This window comes from Aspergillus melleus (genome assembly GCF_016097325.1).
Source record: "Aspergillus melleus strain CBS 546.65 chromosome Unknown contig1, whole genome shotgun sequence".
NCBI classification, from domain to species: Eukaryota; Fungi; Ascomycota; class Eurotiomycetes; order Eurotiales; family Aspergillaceae; genus Aspergillus; species Aspergillus melleus.
Genome location: NW_025763370.1, coordinates 2565557 through 2584751, shown reverse-complemented (window position 1 = coordinate 2584751; position 19195 = coordinate 2565557). Strand labels below are relative to the sequence as shown.

Sequence of the window (19195 nt, the reverse complement as noted above, 5' to 3'; positions counted from 1 at the left end):
TCATTCCCCTCACGTCGATCATCCCTTAGGCCTCCGTCCAGGGTCCCTCCACATCCCTCCTGCATCTTGTCGCGGTCGATGGATTCTGGACGCGGCCCTCGACCGGCGACGGTATTCGACTGTTAGGCCTAACGATTCCCAGTTCACCGATCGCTGAGCAGGAGGGGCAAAGCCGGCTTGGCGAGTGGGGAGGCCGGCAGGGATGTTCGTGTCCATTGGAATTAATCTGCTGTCATCGGAATGGCCGGTGATATCATCCAGGAGTACCCGAGATGCCACCACAGGCGCCAAGCAGCGTTTGTCTCTGATCTATCGTTGAAATCGGAATAACCTGCTGGAATCGAAAGAACGCCGGAAGAAGATCTGAAACAGATCACTATGAGGTAAAAATAACGCCATAAACCCCTGCTCGTTGGCCTCTACTCTAATCTAACCCGGGAATTTTGAACTGCAGAGAATCCGAAAGCTAACAAAAACAACACATCACAGATTACTCCGTCCCAGCCTCGCAATCAACGGCTCGTCGCCCTGCGTGATCTCCCTCAGGAATGTTGGGTCTGGCTTGTATAGCATGACGTGGAAGTGTTCGACCGCCATCACCGACTTTAACGATTTCCAGTTCTTGAACCAAACCACCTGCGATCGCTTAGCGCTCTCTCTCACATCACCGGGAGGAAGTATATACTGACCTGCTCCGACGGCACCCTCGACCGAAATGTCCTGGCCACGTAGTCGTCGATTTCTCGTCGCGCGCGCGGCGTCAGATCGTCCGTGGCCGGGTCATCCTCTAGCTCGAACTTCGTCCACACCACTAGATGCACGATGCCCTCCTCGAGCCCGTACGGCCAGTCATTATACAGAATCTTGATGTCCTCTATGGATCGGCAAACCGCTACGGTCAGCAATTACGATCACCCATCCAGGACAAGGGACATGATACGAACCATCGCATTCAAACGGCCGCCCCTTTGGCTTCAGATCTTCGACCGCCCCTTCGCCCCAACGCAGCCGCTCCTTGATAATGAACCGCAAAATAGACCCATGCGAGGCGATGATCCGCTCCTTGTATTCCAGGTACTTTCTCAAATCACTCGGCACGCGCTGGAATAGATCGATGCGATTCGTCCCTACGTCGGAGATGATCAGCCTGACCTTAACTTGACATTGACATGGACACCCTATCCCCTTTCCTACAGACAACTCCATTCCGATTTTACTTACGCACGATCTCCTTCACCAGCTCCCATCCTTGTCGCTGATATCGCTCGTCAGGCGTCGACAGGATCTCGATGTTCTTCTGACAGATGTTGCGGAGAAAGTCGGGGCAGTGGGTGGGCCGGTCGGCGTGGGGGACGTTGACATGCCAGTACGGAAGTGACCCGGCGGACGCGGTGGACAGTGCCGTGCTGACGTCGTTGTCTAGCGTTGTGGCAGCCGTAGAGAGTTCCGCTGCGTTGGACATGGCCGGCGATCCGTAGAATCCGTTCTTTGTAGTAGGTAGGAGAAGCTGTAGTCAGCCTGTACGAGGGAGTTGCTGCGTAGACCGGAAAGGGCGGAGGTAAAGAAGGTAGGGGGACGTCGTGTTATATGGTAAATGACTAGATGGAGAACAATTAATAAAAGGGATCCGATTGAATGAGTCGCATTCAGCCCAAACGGTCGGGGATGACGACCGACGACCAACGGGGGCTGCGATCGTCGTCAGAGGGACCCGCTGCGCCAGTGACCATTCGAGCAGCGATTGACCTGCCTTGAGCCAGGAATGCAAGACGAAGGAAGGGGGGTGACCGTCGCATAGTTATTATTACCGAGAAGTTAGTGATTAACTTATTGAAAGAGAGGAACACTCCACCGGGTGGAGAACTGTCATTATTGACTGGGGAGTGACTACTCCGTATTGACTATTGAAAGGAGGTGTATTCATGTGGAGGTTGATATTGAATGTCATACTCCATAGAACAATCAATAATAAAATCGGATTGTCCATGTCACCCTGCAGCAGGGCAAGCAATGTGGCGTAGGCTAATGCGTTAGCACCGTTATTTAGTTGGACGGTAGTATCAACCACCCTTCCGAGGAATCAATGACTATACGAGCCCGGAAGTCCGGAGTAAGTCAACAAGACAATCTGATATTAATAGAATACATCCCCAGGAAATACGAGCTACCAGAAACAGATAACTACCTTATGATAGATAGAACACTCCATAGTCCTCCAGCTCAACGCGTCAAAAACGAAACCTCCGGCCCATCAGACCTCACAATCGACACGCCCGCCGCCTTCAACTCCCTCCGCGCCTCGTCCCAACCCTCCCCAGGATCCACGCACCGCGTCGCATCCTCAACCAAATAGCTCCGAAACCCCGCCTTCGCCGCATCAATCGCCGTATTCTTGACGCAGAACTCCCCCGCCACGCCCACCGTGAACACGCGCGTCACGCCCCTCTCCCTCAAATAAGCCGCCACGTCCGCGTCCGCCGACTGCCCATTCACCGCCGAGTCGAGGTTCCCGAAGGCGTCCGCGAACGCCGAGTACATTTCCACGGTGCTGAGCAGGCCTTTTCGCACGTACAGGTCGATCTTGTTGGTGTTGATCTCCGGGATGAGCTCGGCGCCTTTGGTGCCTTGGATGCAGTGGGCGGGCCAGAGTTTCTGGGGCTTGGTTTCGTGGGCTTTGCCGGGGGCTGGGTTGGCCATGTCGATGTAGCCGGTGGCTGCCGTGGCTGGGGGGTGGTTGCTTGCGAAGGAGATGTGGTTCGGTGGGTGGTAGTCGAGGGATGCGACGCGGGTGGTGAAGCCGGGGTGGGCGAGGAGGGAGTTGATGATCGGGTGGAGGGCGCGCGCGCCGTTGACGGCGAGGGAGCCGTTCTGTGGTTGTCACTGCCTGTCAATGGGGTGTTTCGAATTGATGGAAGAGAGTATGTGGTAGGTACATACCGGCGGACAAAAGTCCTCTTGCATGTCCACTACCAGCAATGCCGCTTTCATCTTGGAATTCCTTGGTATAGAACGGGATGCTCAAAGGTGGTCAAGGAGAACGGTCTTTGTCGAGTCTTTATGAGAAATGTTGAGTTGAAGTGTGAATGGAATTGAGAAAAAGAAGAATGCTGCTCCCTCGGATGTCCGATCTTTTATGGCAGGGTTGCCGTCCAGGATGATGGATGGGGAGGGATGCAGGGAGCGACATCATCGTCTTATCCTCGTGACTTGACTAGCGGATACTGCACAAAGCCACGTCATGATCAAGACCAATTAGAGGAGGAGATCAGAGAGCCCAGAAATGAGCAGCAAGAAAGTAGACCAAAGGGAGAGCCGTGATGCAGCACGAGCAGAAGAACGACAAAACTAGTCCATCTAGCAATCGATAGACGGACAGAGAGAGACAAGTCTAGTCTCGCCTGAGGGTCTGCCAAGACGTGCTGAGTCAGCCGACGAACAAAAAGGGCTCGGGCAACACAAAGAAATGCCAATCCTTCTCTTTCTTCTTCTCTTCAGCAGCTTCTTCTCGACATTCCTCGGGCTGCGGCCCTCGTCTTCTTTCCCCCCTTCAGTAGTTTCTGTTCGGTCGCAGATAATGCGAGGCTCGTTCAAGGTAAGCTTCTCTCCTGGTCTTTCGCCTTTCGTACTGCACCATCTGTCTACCCTGCAATTTCCATGATGATTTCTTAATATTGGAGCTGTCCGAGCTACATCATGCGGATAAACTTATTATATACGCTTTTCATCTTTCTGAATCCTTATGCAATATCCTTTCTTGTTACAATTCTGTCAGATTATCTTCGTACAAGTCATGCTAATCTGCCAGTCAGTCATCACAGGGACCTAGTAGTGATCAGAGCTTCAAGCCTCCTTGATTTTTTATCTTTTTTAAAAATTAAATAACTTTTCTTTAAACAAACAAACCAAGATACAACCCATTCACTGTTTAATCTCTCCTATAAACAAACTATGGCCTATGATCCCAGACTGTCCAGTGCGGGCACTGCGACCCCCGATCCTCCCCCTCCTCCCCCTCCCCCTCCCCCTCCAGAGCCCGTCGCCTCTACCAACACACCCACCATGACGACCGACGAGGAGCAGCGGACGGAGGAGCAGGGACAGGAGAAGGAGGCCGTGGCAGCAGGAGCAGCAGAGAAGGGCACCACCACATCCGAATCAGAATCCGACTCCTACAAACTCCGCTTCTGCACAGTCTGCGCCTCCAACCAGAACCGGTCCATGGAAGCGCACCTGCGACTCTCAACCGCCTCATCCCCCTTCCCCGTCATCTCATTTGGAACCGGCTCGCTCGTCCGCCTCCCCGGACCCTCCATCACGCAACCCAACGTCTACAGCTTCAACTCGACCTCCTACGCACAGATGTACGACGAACTCCTTTCCAAAGACGAGCGCCTCTACCGCAACAACGGCCTCCTGAACATGCTCGAACGCAACCGCAACCTGAAATGGGGTCCCGAGCGCTTCCAAGACTGGGTTCCCGGCCTGCCGCGCGTCGACCACATCGCCAAGGGCGACCGCGGCGCCGTGGGCACCGAAGGCGGCGTCGTGGATGTGATCATCACCTGCGAGGAACGCTGCTGGGACGCCGTCGTCGACGATCTCATGAATAAGGGCTCGTCGTTGAACCGCCCCGTGCATGTCTTCAATGTCGATATTAAGGATAATCATGAGGAGGCGTTGGTGGGCGGGAAGGCGATTTTGGAGCTGGCGAATCGGTTGAATGAGGCTGCTGTGCAGGAGCGGCACGCGAATGGCGTCGAGGGCTGGGAGAATGGGACTGGGGAGGCGAGGAGGAGTTTTGATGAGAAGGTTCCGGATATACTGGCTGCGTGGCAGGAGAAGTGGCCGAATTTGCCGGCGTTGTGGACGTTGGCGTGGTTGTAGACTACGGATTTCTGCCTGGTTTATGGGTAGGGCATGTGTCTTTTTGTTTGAAATGAGCGATGAGCAATTGTTATTCTATTAGGGATTATAGAGAACGGAAATAATATTTCATGATTGTGATAATGGGAAATTAACTAGCCTGGTAGAGGCTGCTTTGTAGTATGTCTAGCCTAGGAGCCATTGTGTATCATTCGATTATCTTACCTGTTGGTGCTTGACTATTCGCGTATGAAGCCATGCAGAGTAACTATTGTGTTATCTACTCTGTTTTCAATAGAATCTAAATAATATCACTTACCATGCTATGTATCACCTACGAAGTCATGAATACTTACAACAATCCATTCCCCATTTGACACAACACTAGATCCTAGACCATAAAAGGAACCAACCAGTTTATCCAAAAATTCGCTATATGAACCAATAAATCATAAACAATAGGGGTATCAATCCAACTACTCCAAAAGCAATAAATCAACCGACCAAGCAGCCCTTCACCCATCCCCTCCTAAAGGAAACTACACTCCATTCCTCAAAACAACCTCCCTTCTCTCCCGATACCACTTCTCCAAACAAGCCCTCCTCTGAGCCTGCGTCATACCCTCCACCACTAACGCAAACTCCGTCGCATCCGAGAACCCAAACCGTCGCGCCATGCTACAGAACTGCCGTTTCTTGACGTCCGCTGGCGGACGGTATCGAAATTGGATTTCCGTACCTGACGAGCCTTTCACATTTCCCACAGAGTCCTCCTGCGAGGGTCCGGCCGTCGCAAAGACGTGCTGGTCGCCGGTTTGCGTACTGTTGGCGGAGTTGAGTTGCTGGGCGCGTCGGCTGAGTCGTTCTTCGACTTTGGAGGAGCCGATGACTTCGTTGTTGAGGTGGGTGTATTCGACCCCGGCGCCGGTGAGGATGGCTTGGATGGGGTCATGTTTTTGGCGCTGGAGTTGGGAGGAGGAGGGGACCATTGGGTCGGTGGTGCTGGGGTCTTCGGGTTTGGTGTCTCCGCGGATCATGGCGGCGAGATGGGTCATGACTTCGTCGTCGTTTTTCGTCTTCTTGGTGTCCGAAAAGTCGTCCGGGTGGTTGTCATCGTCCATGTCGTCGATGTCGATGTCCATGACTTGCACGCCAGCTCGGCTTTCGGCAACGTTGGTCTTGTTAACGATGTCGCGCAGGACGACGTTGTTGTTCTGGTACTCAAAGAGGTTGCTCAGGCCGAAGATTTCGCCCTTCTGGTCTTTTTTCTCCTGCACGCCTTTGAAGTAGCGGCGCTCCGAGCTGGCATTGTAGCCGATGTTCGCCTGCTGCTGCTTGTAGATCTGGCGCGCGTAGACGATCTCTTCGATAGTGCCGGCTGAGATGAGTCGGAACACTTCCACATCTCGGGACTGGCCGATGCGGTAGGCTCGGTCTTGCGCCTGAAGATCATGCGATGGGTTCCAGTTGGGGTCGACGACGACGACCTTGTTCGCCGAGGTGATGTTCAGGCCGACGCCGCCGGATCGCGTGGAGATGAGGAAGACGAACTGTCGCGGGTCCGAGTTGAATTCGTCCACGGCATTGGCCCGTTCCTCGTAGCTCATCGCGCCGTCCAGGTAGCTCACGTTGTAGCTGGTGTAATGGAAAAGCATCTGCAGCATCTTCAGCAGTCGGACGCTGTGGGAGAAGACCAAGACTTTGTCCCCGTTGTCGTGCCACCACTTGAGTAGACGTCGCAGGACCTTCCATTTGCCGCAGAACTCGGAGTTGGCATAGTTGACGATCGAGTCTCGAGTGCGGTACAGCTCCTCCCACTGATCCGGCACTGCGATCTCCAACATGTCCTTGTCTTTCTCTTGCTTCTCGTTCGAGTCCACGCCCTGCGGGATCAAAATGGCCAGGTGATTGCTCAGTTTCTGCAAGATGGCGATCGCAGGAAAGACGTAACTCTGCCATCGGCCCCCAGAGGGTAAATACTCCCGACAGCACCAACCCGCCTTCTTGCCCGACTTGCAGTCACACAAGTCCGAGGCATTCTTAATGTACTGGACAATGTCGCTGTCTAGGAGGTTCTCGTAGGCGTCTGCCTGCGTGTCGGTCAACGGACAGAATACCACTCGATCAATCTTCTTAGGAAGCTGGTCCGCAATCAGCGTCTTCATCCGCCGGAGAAAGAATTGAGGCAGCAGATTTTCCACCAGTTTCTTTGCGGTCTTCCGAGCCCTGCTGAGCTGGTGGAGCGTGGCGTCATGAGACTGTCCGATCCGCAGCGGCTCGGAGACTGTTTTCTTCCAAGCAGTCACCGGGCCTAGCTTTCCGGGATTCGTCCAATTAAGCAACGTCCAAAGCTCCTCGTACTTGTTTTGAATGGCCGTGCCCGTAAGCCCGATTCGACAGAGGGAATTGACGACATTCATCGCTTTCGTGGTCTCCGAACTCCGCTCTTTGATGATGTGGCACTCATCTGCGATCACGCAGTCCCAATCGACCATGTTCACAGCGTCCTTGTTGTGGAGATAAGTGCCGTACGTCGTAATCAGGACCTCGAGGCGTCCTGACCTCGCCGCATGCAGGGCCAGATCCTTGTTTTCGCCATGATACGCATCGAAGTGCCACCAGCCCCAGCGCGAGAACTCTGCCATCCAGTTCTTGATCAATGTGCCAGGGCACACGATCAGCGTCCGAGAATACCATACCTCCTGACCGCTCCGTCTGAGCTTCCGCATGCGCTTCGCATCCCGTTCATCGCCAGTCTTGCCATACGCCGCGGTCAGGAACGCAATCACCTGCACGGTTTTGCCCAGACCCATATCATCACCCAGAATCCCGCCCTTCTGGTAGACGAACAACTCATGCAGAAATGCCGCGCCGTCCACCTGATACTGACGCAACCATTGCGCGATCGGCGCGGGAATCAGCCCTAGGGAATACGGCAGCGTGATATCCTTATAGGGACTGCACGGCTTCAAGTCCTTGAAAGCCGGCTTTTCCTTCAGAAACTCCAGCCGCTCGTCGTCGGAAAATTCCACCTCGTCGTAGTCCGGCGGCAGCTTCAGCCCCGACTGTTTGAGATGCTCTGTTCGGCGATCGAACTTCTCGCGCCGTTTCTGCAGGTAATCTGGCAGCGTGTATTCCATCAGGTCGTCGTCGGATGCAAACTCCTCGCCGTATTCCCTCCAGGGCCGGGTCGGTCGCGTCTTTGCGTCTTGTCGGGGCCGTCGGCCGACGAATGAATTCAGGTCTGCCATTCGGGGGGTTTTGGCTTTGCGCGCGCTCGCGGAGCTGCGTTTGCGCTTGAGCGATTTGCGGTTCTTGAACTCGTTGTAGGCGGCTTCGCCATCGTTGAAGGTGTCGTCGCTGGAGCTGGGCGGGTCTAGGTCCACTACCGGGGTTTGTGGTTTCTTTTCGAGAGGGGAAGAGGGTTGTTTAGTCGGGGTTGAAGTTTCTTTCGGAGGCGTTCCTTGCTCTGTCAAGGACGGACGACTGGTATCTAAACATGTAGACGTGAGTTATCAACCTTGCAGCGAGTGCGGAGAAAGAGCATACTTCTATTGAGTAACCGATTAACCGGAGGTGCAGCGTCGAGATCGTCATTGTCGGAATCGACCGTCGTCGCGTCTGTATCTTCGAGCTCCCATCCCGAGCCCATATCGACTGAGCTTTTAGGGACTTGTGGTTGTCGTGGATGACAGAAGAGAGTGAACGAGAGAGCGCCAGAGATGCGGAGGCGGGATGAAGTAAGACAGCGACTTGCCCCAACGGGAAAAGAGCTGCAAAATGATTTTGTCGCCGCAGCCGGCTTTGTCTCTTCACCTCCGCTGCCCTGTCTTCCACCCACGTCAATCTCCGACCAGGCTTCTATCTCTACTGTTCGGAATTGAACCTTTCGCTTACTTTACTGCCACCAATCTCTTCAATCCCACCGCCAACCCCCGCCAGAATCTTCATTGAAAACTCGCCGCGCCCGTGCGGGGACCCAATTCGACTCTTTCTCTACCTGTTTCAAATTGAACAAAACGAAGTCTACGAAAAATGCCTCTCGATACATCTACAACATATCCCCTGACCAAACTGCGTCTTGATGGCCGTCGCTGGAACGAACTCCGTCTCCTGCAGGCGCAGATCTCCACGAACCCCGCCAGCTCCGGATCCTCGTACCTAGCCATGGGCAACACGGCAATCATGTGCTCCGTTCACGGTCCCGCGGAGGGTCGTCGCGGCGATGCCACCGGCGGCGCTGCCGGGTCGTCGGGGGCCGTCGTCGAGGTGGACGTCAACGTGGCCGGGTTCGCGGGGGTGGATCGCAAGAGAAGGGCGGGCGGAAGTGATAAGTACGTACAGTTGACCTTGAAAGGGGAGAAATACTGACTTGGGTTAATCTAGGCAATCGTCGCGCATCGCTACCACGCTCCGATCGGCCTTCCAGTCTCATCTTCATACCTACCTGTACCCGCACAGCACGATCAGCATCCACGTCTCGGTTCTGTCCGCCGACGGATCGCTCCTGGCCGCGGCGATTAATGCCTGCACGCTGGCTCTGGTGGACGCGGGTGTCCCGATGCCGGGTCTGCTTTGTGGCTGCACGGCCGGGATGAGCGGGAGTGCGTCCACGCCACGAGACCCGCGGAACGACACCCTCGACCCGCTGTTGGATCTGTCGCTGCCCGAGGAGCAGGAGCTGCCGTTCCTGACGGTGGGAACTACGACATCCGTGCCGGTGGGCGAGCATGCGATGGACGACGAGGAGGATATGAAGGTGACGATGCTGAACATGGACTCGAAGGTGCACTGCACGTATGTGGAGACGATGCTGGCGGTGGGCATTGACGGGTGTAAGCAGATCCGGGAGATTCTGGAGGCGGTGATCAAGGGGTCGAATCGGCTATAGCTAGGTTTCTTTTCTGTCTGTTTGGGCTGTTGGTCATCAAAAGCATGTTATGTATATGTATACCCAGAGAGTGCAATTCACGGTGTTGGTCTCACTTTTCTACTAGCTGTAAGCTACAGTCAGTGTCATTTAATCAAGGGATGACATTCTTTAATCGACCTACAGAAGCATGGAAGCTAGCCCTAACTCATTCATAACGTTTCCAAACGAACCGGGTAGAAAGGCTGCTCCCGTGGACATTGGGTATACTTTGAGCAAACAGTAGGACCACTACAAAGTATCGGACCATATGAAGCAAAGCTCAATGCCAAGACGTTTCACTATCGAGAACGATAATCTGAGCAATTAACCTCCCGAACGTGAGCTACACCGTATACTAGTGTAAGCCCATAAACTGATCTGCAGCTCGGCCATCAAGAACAAGAAACAACTGAACCCTAGCTCATCACCCTCCACCCTGAATAATCTCAATAACAATCAAACGATCGAATCAAACGATCCAACTTCCAAATGACAACTCAGCAAGAGTCCCCTGTCGACATGAAAACATAGGAAAGAAGACATCACCAACCCAACCAACCTCAAAAGGAAAAGTCCATCCCGAAATGTGCTCAATTCCGCTCGCCAGCACCGCCGGCCATTGGCCAATGCGTTCCATGGTCTTACGCTGCGGAGTCTCTCGTCATTAGCCCTATTGCCTTTGGGTAGGTTATGCTAGGTAGGTAATAGCCTAACAGGCAATGAGCTCGAGGTATACCGTTCGGCGTAGGGAAAGCGATGGGACCGATACCTTCTTTGTCTTTCTTGGCTTCGCTTCCCTGCAGAGTCTACCGGTTTAGTTCCTAGGCGTGAGGCCATTCGAGCAGAATTCCTGTGACACATGATCTTTTGAATGAGCAGGTTATATACTAGGTATGTATGTACTTGGTCGGTGTTTTCCTTTGGTTTTCTTTGCCAACTAATCTTTTTTTTTTCTTCGTCAAAGATTGTTCATACTTTTTCTATGTATGGCATGACATTTATCTGCTGATTCGGTCTGATCTGATATCTTAATACTTTAACCCGGTCTCCCCTTCAGATATAAACTCGAGAATCCATCAATACCAGACGTCGATCCCAACCCTGACACCAAAATCACAATGAATCACATGGACCACATGAGCATGACCATGAGCATGGCCTCAACAGGAACCGCCACAGCGCCTATGAGCACAGGCACCTCAATGGACATGGACATGGACATGGGCGGGATGTCTCATGATATGGGAGGGAGTTGTAAGATATCAGTGAGTCTATTCTATGCACATATGTGTACATACATCCCCATTGAGTGCACATTCAGATGGAGATGTTATATGATATGATGAGTACAACAGTTATAAGATCAGTTAACTGACAACCAAATCAATTGAAAATAGATGCTCTGGAACTGGAATACTATTGACGCTTGTACGTCCTCTTCTCTCCCATACCTCCGTCTTAACCTCATACCTACACCCCTATACATCCCTCCTCCATCACCAACAACACTAGCTATTGAATCCATCACGACGCTACCTAGTACTGCACACACACACACACACACACACACACACACACACATCACCACCCACCTAAACAACCAACCATTCACTTACCTAAATGAATAGGCTTCCTCTCCTCAACCTGGCACATAACCTCAAAAGGCATGTTCGCCGGTTCCTGCATCGGCGTCATCCTACTAGTCATGAGCCTTGAATTCCTCCGTCGCGTGGGCCGCGAATACGATGCGTTTATCATCCGGCGGGCGAGGTTACGGAATCAATACCTTGATTCTTCTACTTCTACTTCTACTACCAACGTCCATACAGGGAGTGGTAGCAGTAGCAAAGCGCCAGACACAACCACAACCACAAACACCACGAACCCCAACAAGAACGATAACAACAACATCCACACCCCATACCCAAAAACAAACAGGAGAGATGAATTCCGCCCCACGCCCATCGAACAAACCATCCGGGCCCTCCTGCACATGGTGCAGTTCGCAGTGGCCTATTTCGTGATGCTCCTGGCTATGTACTTCAACGGATACATCATCATCTGTATATTCATCGGGGCGTTCTTAGGCGCGATGGTATTTTCGTGGGAGGTCATTGGTGGGAATACAGATCGGTAGGTTCTTTTCCTTTTTCTTTTCCTTTTTCTTTTCCTTTTTCTTTTTCTTTCCATTCTGATATAGGTTTGGGGTTTCTGTTTTGGTGGAGGGGGTTTGATGTGTGTTTCTGTTGATTAGACTGGGTGGGCTGACGATTGAATTTAGGAATGATGCGACGGCGGTTACAAAGTGTTGTGGGTGAGTTTACTCTTCTGAGTATTCGTTGTTGTTGGTTGTTGGATAGAGATGGGGCTGTCATCAAGGTATTGGATTGAGTCTACAGTGTATGCGCATATCTATCGATATAGATCAGAACAGACAGATGAGAACACTATCATAGTAACAAGACCACTCCTACACGATTACTAGTCCACCAACAGTCTAAATCCTACAATCTACTACTCCGTACGTGACTACAACCTCGGAACAACTCCCACACTACAAAGATCAGTTACACGTAAAGTTCGTTTGATCAGATAGACACTCTAGATTACACCACACGCGAGAGAAGAATTGAAACACGAGAAGACCACCGTCACCTCATCCCGATCAGCCCGCCTTCTTTTTCAAGACAGCAGCGCCAGCCAGGACAAGGTCCGTCCAGGGCACACATATTTTCCACTTTATCGAACATGGTGATTTTTGTGTGTTTTTTCCGGTTTCTCAAACTTACAACTCACCAGCGTCAACAATGGTGGGCTTGATGTTGGAGCGCACGGCACCGGTGTTGCTGCCGAGAGCCTCGATCTCCTTGACGACCTTCATGGAATCCTCGTCGGCGACCTCACCGAAGACAACGTGCTTGCCGTCGAGCCAAGAAGTCACAACGGTGGTGATGAAGAACTGGGAGCCGTTGCTGCAGGGGAATGGTTAATCTGGGATCTCTCATGTTCTGACGTGACGATAACTTACGTGTTGGGGCCAGCGTTGGCCATGGAGAGGAGACCAGGGCGGGTGTGCTTGTAGATGAAGTTCTCATCGGCGAACTTCTCGCCGTAGATGGAGCGACCACCGGTACCCTATAGCCGTTAGCTACCTGCCAGATACCAAGGAAAGACAAAACTTACGTTGCCGCGGGTGAAGTCACCACCCTGAAGCATGAAGCTGGGGATGATACGGTGGAAGCTGGAGCCCTTGTAACCCTGACCCTGAGGAGCCTTGCAGAGCTCACGGAAGTTCTTCGCGGTCTTGGGGACGTCCTTCTCGTAGAGGTTGAAGACGACACGGGACGTCTTGGCTAGAGAGCGAAGCATTGTCAGTAAGATCGAGAAAACCAAATAGATCTCGTTTCCTCACTCGAAGAATTGGCGGTCATCTTTGGAGGGGTTCCTCAGAATTACCCCTCCTCAGCCATCAAACTCAAGCCGAGAAAAACAAAAAACAAACAGGGGAGATACATACGGGCAGAGCTGCCCACAGGGGCGTACTGAATGTCAAAGAAGGCCTTGGTGTTTCCAGACATGGCTGCGGCGGTTTGATGGAATGAACGAAGAGAGAGAAAAGAAGGATTGCAATTGAGCGAGGAGAAGAGGGGACGAGAAGAGAAGGACGAGCAAAGTGGGGTTGTTGTTGACCTCAGGCTTCGGGAGAACATTGTTGCTGGAGGGGCAAGCGGCGGGACAACTCGGCGGCCGGGTCACGGGTTCTGCGGCGCCGGTTAGTTCCTGGCAGTTAAGGGCGCGGGGGGCAGCCTCAGGCCCGTATTACGTCAGCCACCGCCATGGGGGCCTGAGGCCGCCACCTGGTTGGTTGGCGCAACACCGACAAGCTGAGCAGGGCAAAAATAAAGGGGGGCCGGTGGAAGAACGTGGAATTCGGACGGCCATTGACTGGTTTCCCCGCAGGCCGCGGAGGTGGTCATGGCCTGCTCCTCGAATTGCGTGATGCAGCCAGGATTCGGGGTTCACACTTACTGGGGGAGGTTTGGCTGGGAGGAAATTTCTGGAAGCCGGAAAACGCTGGGATGCTGCGAGACTTTGCGGTTGAGGCCGGAAAAGCAATCAATTTAAGACCAACCAGAGCTCCCGAATGGGTTTAGCCTGAAGAGCTTGGATTATCTAATACACTGTGGCTAGTAACTTCCAGTCTAGAAAGATATAGAAAGTGGACGGTCGGAAGGCAGGAATCAGAATATACACAACTTGTTTGATGGAAAGTTAAGGAAATCTGTCCTGACAGAATGGAATGCAGCTCCTGCAGTCCACGTGATGTCCGCCCCGATCTACAATGTGGCAACACTCGACAGCTCATCTCGACATGGCATCTAGCAAGCTAGCAAACTAGCACCGACGACGACCTTCAACTCGATCAGATTCACGAGATAAGACAGCCAGCCTCTCCATAATATATCCATTCTAATTGCAACGAAACCCGACCAAACAAGTCACACAGTGGCAAACACTGAGAAGAAAGTACAGGATCAAGAAGAAACCGCTAATCGAAACGATCGAAGAAAGCAAGCAAAATAATCCACAAGAAGACAAAAGGCAGTCAATAAGTATACAGATCCTGTGCGAAATTATAAAATTCACAAATGAGAAAGGAAATAAAGAATAAAAGGGTAGATCAGAATAGAAATCATAAGCTCCACTAAATTCAACATGTCGTTTCACATGGTTGCTCATTGTCATGCATGATTACTGAGTTAAATCAGTGTGCTCGAATATCAATGGCTTACGGGCCATGTGAATTATAAGGTAAAATGTCCAGTCGAATAGAAGTTAAAAAAAAAAGAAGACAAATGTCAGGTCGTGAGACATCAGAGCACAGTGACAAGATCCGTTTACCGGAAATCATCCTCGGCGTCATCCTCATGCCCCGGATCTAACCGCTGCACAAGTTCCTTGGTCACCCTGGCGATTTCAAAAGCGATGGGAGGAAGTTTGTTCGTGACGGTATTGAAGACTTCATCGTAGGAAAGGCCTTCGCCTTCCGCTGCAGCCTTCAGCAGTCGACTCCGGTGATGATCCAGGGTTTCGATGGTGGACCCAGCTCGGTCCATGAGTACGGGACTAGTGCCGGGCTTGTGGATGAAATGCTCCGTAGACGCGACAACATTGGTCACGACCGAAGAGATCGCGGAAACATGGGTGCGGATGGTAGTTAGGCCCTCTTCTCCACGGATGCTGGCCACGAGAGCCTGGATAGACTGCACAAGGCCGTCGGTCTGATCTTCTACGTAGAGCTGCAAGAGGTTAGATTGTTTCATACACAAGACGAATCTAGACAAACCTTGAGTTCCTGAAGCTCATGATCTTCAGGTTGCAATCCGTAGTTGACCTTCAGGGGGTGGTCCAGGCCGTTGGGGATATTGTCCGATGTAGGGTTCCGAGAATGGTTAGACGGAGGACTCATAGCGCTGTAGACAGATCCGTTGTTGCTCATTCTTCGCTGGCTGGGAGCTACGCTAAAGTAGTCCGGCGATTGCATCTGAGCGAGCTGCTGCTCCTCCTCGACCTCGTCCAGGTCATCAGCCGGACTAGCCTGGATCTTGACCAGCCGAAGCAGCTCGATAATCGCGGTTGACAGGTGCGAGGCAGCGGCATCCAGGAGAGAGACCGGGGAAAGACCGTTGGAGCTGGCGAAGTTCTTGGACGCGGTGATCAGATTGTTCGCCGTCGCCGAGACTTTGCGCGTGGCCTTGGTGCGCAACTGAGACGTCCCATCGCCGAGATCTGGAGACACTTCGACATCGTGCAGCACATGACGGACCGCAATCACAACGGTCTTGATCTGCTGCATGACAAGCTGGTGGTCATCGAAACGCGCCACGCGCAGAAGCTCGTCGATGGAGATCTGGAACTTGGTCACATGAACATCCTTGATCAAGCCATTCTCGTGCAGCAGCTCGTTATCTCTGGCAACAGTGCTGGCATCCGGAAGCGCCTCGGGAATGCCAGACGTCGAGGCTCGGAGGTGTCGTAACTGAGACTTCGCCTTGGCATACCGACTCTTCCACTGTTTGATCTCCTCTTCCAGCCGGTGGACTTCGCCAGACAGGCGCTCTTCGTGCTCCCATCTCGAGTGACTTTGTTCCGACAAGGCCCTCATTTCCATCAGGAAACCGGCGGCCTCCCGTTTGACCTCCTCCGTCACCTGCTGCTGTTCCTGCAGCTCGCCTTGCAATCCCCGGTGCTTGATCTCGAGGTCGGCAAAACGAGCCTGCAGCTCAGGATCGTTACCACCTTGCCGGGATGACTCGTCGATCTGGGTTCGAAGATCCCGTTCCATAGCGTCGTGCTCCATTCGGACCTTATCAAGCTCCAACTGCAACGAACTATTCAAGTCTTCCGCCTTGGAGATTTTGCTCTCCAGCTCCATTTTGATATCCTCCCATTCCTGCCGTTCGAATGTACTGATCTACGTAATGGTTAGGATAACAGGTTGAGAGGTCTCAATCGATACAAACATACCTGGGACTTGTCCTGCTCTTCCCGGTATCGATCGATCTCCTCGTCTTTCGATTTGATGAGATCTTCTAGCTTGCCCACCTTGCTTTGGTCCTCCTGGTGTTTGGCGATCTCTTCATCCTTTGCTTTGAGCATCTCCTCGAGCTTATTCACCTTATCCTGCAGCGTCGAATTTTGAGCCTGCGTGTCCGCCAGCAGCTTGCGATCCCCGTCTCCTAGAGTCGTGGTCGTCCCGCGCCGACTCTGCAGCACCGCATCCAGAGCAAAGGCATCGCTCCGCGCGTCATAGTCATCATCCATACCGGCCATATCATCGTCGTCCTCCACCATGGTACTTTTATTGGGAACGATTGTATTGCTCTGGAAGGACTTCGCCGTTGGACCATCCCCATTGACGGAGGGCGGCGCTCCGCCCAGAGACCCGTGCCGAGGAGGGAACGGACTGCCCGGAGGACCGCCCGACGGATATCCTCCTCTGCCACGCGGCGGACCGCGAGATTGCGACCGTCGACTCCCCGGAGGCGGCGGCGGGTATCCCGGACCGTAGGGGCCGGGCGGGTAGCCATTGGAAGGGCGGCCCCGGAAACTGGGGGCGGGACTCGCTCGGCGGGATTCCCGCGCCGGGAACTGGGGGAAGCGGCGCTCCAGCTCGCAGTAGACATCGGTGGCGAGATCTCTGAAGCGCTGATGCTGCAGCGAGGCCAGCTTCTGACGCGCCTGGTTGCGCTTCTCGTGGAAATCCTCACGGGGAGGCAGGAAGGGCGGAACGTCGGGGCGAGGCGGCCGCGAGGGCGACGGCGCGGCCTGCTGGCGTCGCAGCAGTTCGTCGTAGACGTCGGTACTCAGCTCGTGAAACTGGGTGGCGGACAATCGCAGCAACTTGTCGCGGGCCTTGCTCTGCTTGCCATTCCGGGGATCGTCCCGGTAGCCCATGTGCAGGAAGCGTCTCAAGGCCACATAATGCTGACCCAGAAATTCCTCCATCTTCTTGTGGCGGGCGCTCTTCTTATCGGCCAGCGTGCCATCGCTGGAACGGGCGGCCACGGAGCTGGGAGGCGACGGGTTCCCCGAGTCGCTCACCTGGCTGGAGGCACTTCCATTTCGCACGCCGTTGGTGGCGCTGGGGACGCCGGACGTAGGGGGGGTGGCTAGATTGCCGCGGTTCGAGAAGGTCGGGGAGAAGGGCGGATCGGATTTCTGGTACTGATTGATTCCCGACCAGTCACTGCCGTCCACGGAGACCGGCGACATGGTCCCTGAATGACCATTCATAGGGGGCCGAGATGTCGGCGGTCACGCTGCACCCGGAGCCGCTGATTCGGGGGGAGGGCAACGACGCTTGACCTGCAGAAAGGAGAAACGGCCTGACGACTAGGCATTCGAGGACTGGACGGGTTTAAAATAGAGAGTAGAAAGAGAAAAAATGTTTGCAACGATGAAACTGTAAGAAAGAAGAGAGAGAAAGAAAAAATGCGACGCGGAGAGCGACAGGGGTGGATCAACAAAATCCGGGAGGTACGGAGGTAAGATGGTTAATTTCGATCGTGGCTGACGGTAAGGAGCGACGGGTCCGTTCGTGCACTGAGGCTGGCCGGAGATTATTTATTATAGCAAGCGGAGGAATATAATCATGCACAAACAATAAGAGTCAAGTCAAAGGAACGGATGAGAGGAAGGAGAAGAAGCAAAGAAAAAAAGCAGCCACCCGGACAGGACGAGGAAGAAAGAGCAGAAGAAAGCCAACCAAAGGAGAGTGCAGCAGCAGAGAGAGAGAACGAGCGAGAGCGCCAGATCGGCCCAACAACGCCAGAGTTCAGGAATTAGTGAGTCGAGCCAGACCCAAACAGCCACAGCAGACGAGGTTCCCAAGGCCAAAGGAAGTGGAGTGGAGGAAGAACGGAGCCGGGGAGACGGGCGAGAGTCAGTAGCGGTATTTTATGTAGAGGACGGAGTAAGGAGACTCCCTTACTGCTGCACTCCCCAGATCTGAATGTCATACATCAGGACCAGTACATACTGAATGCACATGCATATACTGTGTACTGCTACTACTGTACATACTGTACATGTTCAGGATATTGTCTACAGATACCTGCAGTTACATGGATACCATAGATTAATACCGTACGGTAATACCACCGATCTCGAACGATCCCAATTAGGGTTAGCGTTAGTCTCCTGTGGCGGTGCGCTTTGTTTGCAGGGAAATTCCTCTTGATTCTTTATCTACAAGTACAATGTCTTCTGACACAGTTATCCTTTACCTTGACTATCTTAAGTCAAAGACTATTATATGTACTCGCATCCTAATCACCTCAAACCATCTATTGAAAATAGGAGAACCAAAACCAAAACCAAAGATCGTCCGGGGCCATTCCCATTAACGAGGATACAAGCCAACTCTCCAGGCTGGGCGATCCACATGGCCCGACTTAGCTCAGGAGGTCCTGCTGGTTGCTGCGTGAGTCTGGACCGTTTACTGTTTAGCCGCCCCCAAAGGACGGTCGTGCCGTAATTGCCTTACATTAGTCGGTCTACCAGGCAGCTCCCTGGTAAGGTGTGCCGGTACTTGAGGACCATAGTAATTGTGAAGTGGTCTTTGGAGTTCGGTAGATCGAGTTCATGTCTTTTGATTTATTTTAATTAGGACATTGACCACCCTGTGCCTCACTATCTGCACGGAGGATCGGATCTATTTAGGATCTATACACCGTTCGTGAACTCACTACCCAACTTACACCGTACATAGTTAACCAGTCTACCCCGTAAATTATACCTTAGAGTTAACCCAGGCAATCCAATAATCCACCATTAATTTCCTCCGATCAGGCAGCCAGTCTCGACCAATCCTCCATCATGCCACAATATATCAACAAACCATAAATAAACCGGTCC

General features: G+C 52.9%; 8 protein-coding genes across 8 annotated transcripts; 3 read left to right on the top strand and 5 right to left on the bottom strand.

Moving 5' to 3' along the window:
• Window positions 1–483: 483 nt before the first annotated feature.
• On the bottom strand, window positions 484–1462 carry LDX57_000907 (GIG1 family protein; the record flags this gene model as incomplete). The annotated part of the gene is made up of 4 exons (XM_046082554.1): window positions 484–636; window positions 690–874; window positions 945–1127; window positions 1222–1462. The coding sequence occupies 4 exons, from the start codon at window positions 1460–1462 to the stop codon at window positions 484–486; spliced, it is 762 nt and encodes a 253-aa protein (XP_045938511.1).
• A 758-nt stretch (window positions 1463–2220) lies between these two features.
• PNC1 (nicotinamidase) lies at window positions 2221–2988 on the bottom strand (the record flags this gene model as incomplete). Its single annotated transcript, XM_046082553.1, has 2 exons — window positions 2221–2868; window positions 2938–2988. The coding sequence occupies 2 exons, from the start codon at window positions 2986–2988 to the stop codon at window positions 2221–2223; spliced, it is 699 nt and encodes a 232-aa protein (XP_045938510.1).
• Window positions 2989–3948: 960 nt separating this feature from the next.
• Window positions 3949–4884, top strand: ssuA (RNA polymerase II subunit A C-terminal domain phosphatase; the record flags this gene model as incomplete). The annotated part of the gene is made up of 1 exon (XM_046082552.1): window positions 3949–4884. The coding sequence occupies one exon, from the start codon at window positions 3949–3951 to the stop codon at window positions 4882–4884; it is 936 nt and encodes a 311-aa protein (XP_045938509.1).
• Window positions 4885–5305: 421 nt separating this feature from the next.
• LDX57_000904 (putative DNA excision repair protein (Rad26L)) lies at window positions 5306–8873 on the bottom strand. The gene is made up of 2 exons (XM_046082551.1): window positions 8413–8873; window positions 5306–8356 (listed from the first exon to the last, which is right to left on the bottom strand). Exons 1-2 carry the CDS (start codon window positions 8513–8515, stop codon window positions 5403–5405), a joined length of 3057 nt encoding a protein of 1018 aa, XP_045938508.1. The 5' UTR covers window positions 8516–8873; the 3' UTR covers window positions 5306–5402.
• A 15-nt stretch (window positions 8874–8888) lies between these two features.
• On the top strand, window positions 8889–10339 carry SKI6 (exosome non-catalytic core subunit SKI6). The gene is made up of 2 exons (XM_046082550.1): window positions 8889–9197; window positions 9250–10339. Exons 1-2 carry the CDS (start codon window positions 8899–8901, stop codon window positions 9752–9754), a joined length of 804 nt encoding a protein of 267 aa, XP_045938507.1. The 5' UTR covers window positions 8889–8898; the 3' UTR covers window positions 9755–10339.
• Window positions 10340–10893: 554 nt separating this feature from the next.
• Window positions 10894–11912, top strand: CTR3 (high-affinity Cu transporter CTR3; the record flags this gene model as incomplete). Its single annotated transcript, XM_046082549.1, has 3 exons — window positions 10894–11040; window positions 11173–11203; window positions 11404–11912. The coding sequence occupies 3 exons, from the start codon at window positions 10894–10896 to the stop codon at window positions 11910–11912; spliced, it is 687 nt and encodes a 228-aa protein (XP_045938506.1).
• Window positions 11913–12560: 648 nt separating this feature from the next.
• On the bottom strand, window positions 12561–13353 carry cyp4 (peptidyl-prolyl cis-trans isomerase; the record flags this gene model as incomplete). Its single annotated transcript, XM_046082548.1, has 4 exons — window positions 12561–12747; window positions 12804–12910; window positions 12959–13128; window positions 13293–13353. The coding sequence occupies 4 exons, from the start codon at window positions 13351–13353 to the stop codon at window positions 12561–12563; spliced, it is 525 nt and encodes a 174-aa protein (XP_045938505.1).
• A 676-nt stretch (window positions 13354–14029) lies between these two features.
• SPA2 (putative cell polarity protein) lies at window positions 14030–18232 on the bottom strand. The gene is made up of 2 exons (XM_046082547.1): window positions 16304–18232; window positions 14030–16250 (listed from the first exon to the last, which is right to left on the bottom strand). The coding sequence occupies exons 1-2, from the start codon at window positions 17570–17572 to the stop codon at window positions 15096–15098; spliced, it is 2424 nt and encodes an 807-aa protein (XP_045938504.1). The 5' UTR covers window positions 17573–18232; the 3' UTR covers window positions 14030–15095.
• Between the last annotated feature and the right edge of the window lie 963 nt (window positions 18233–19195).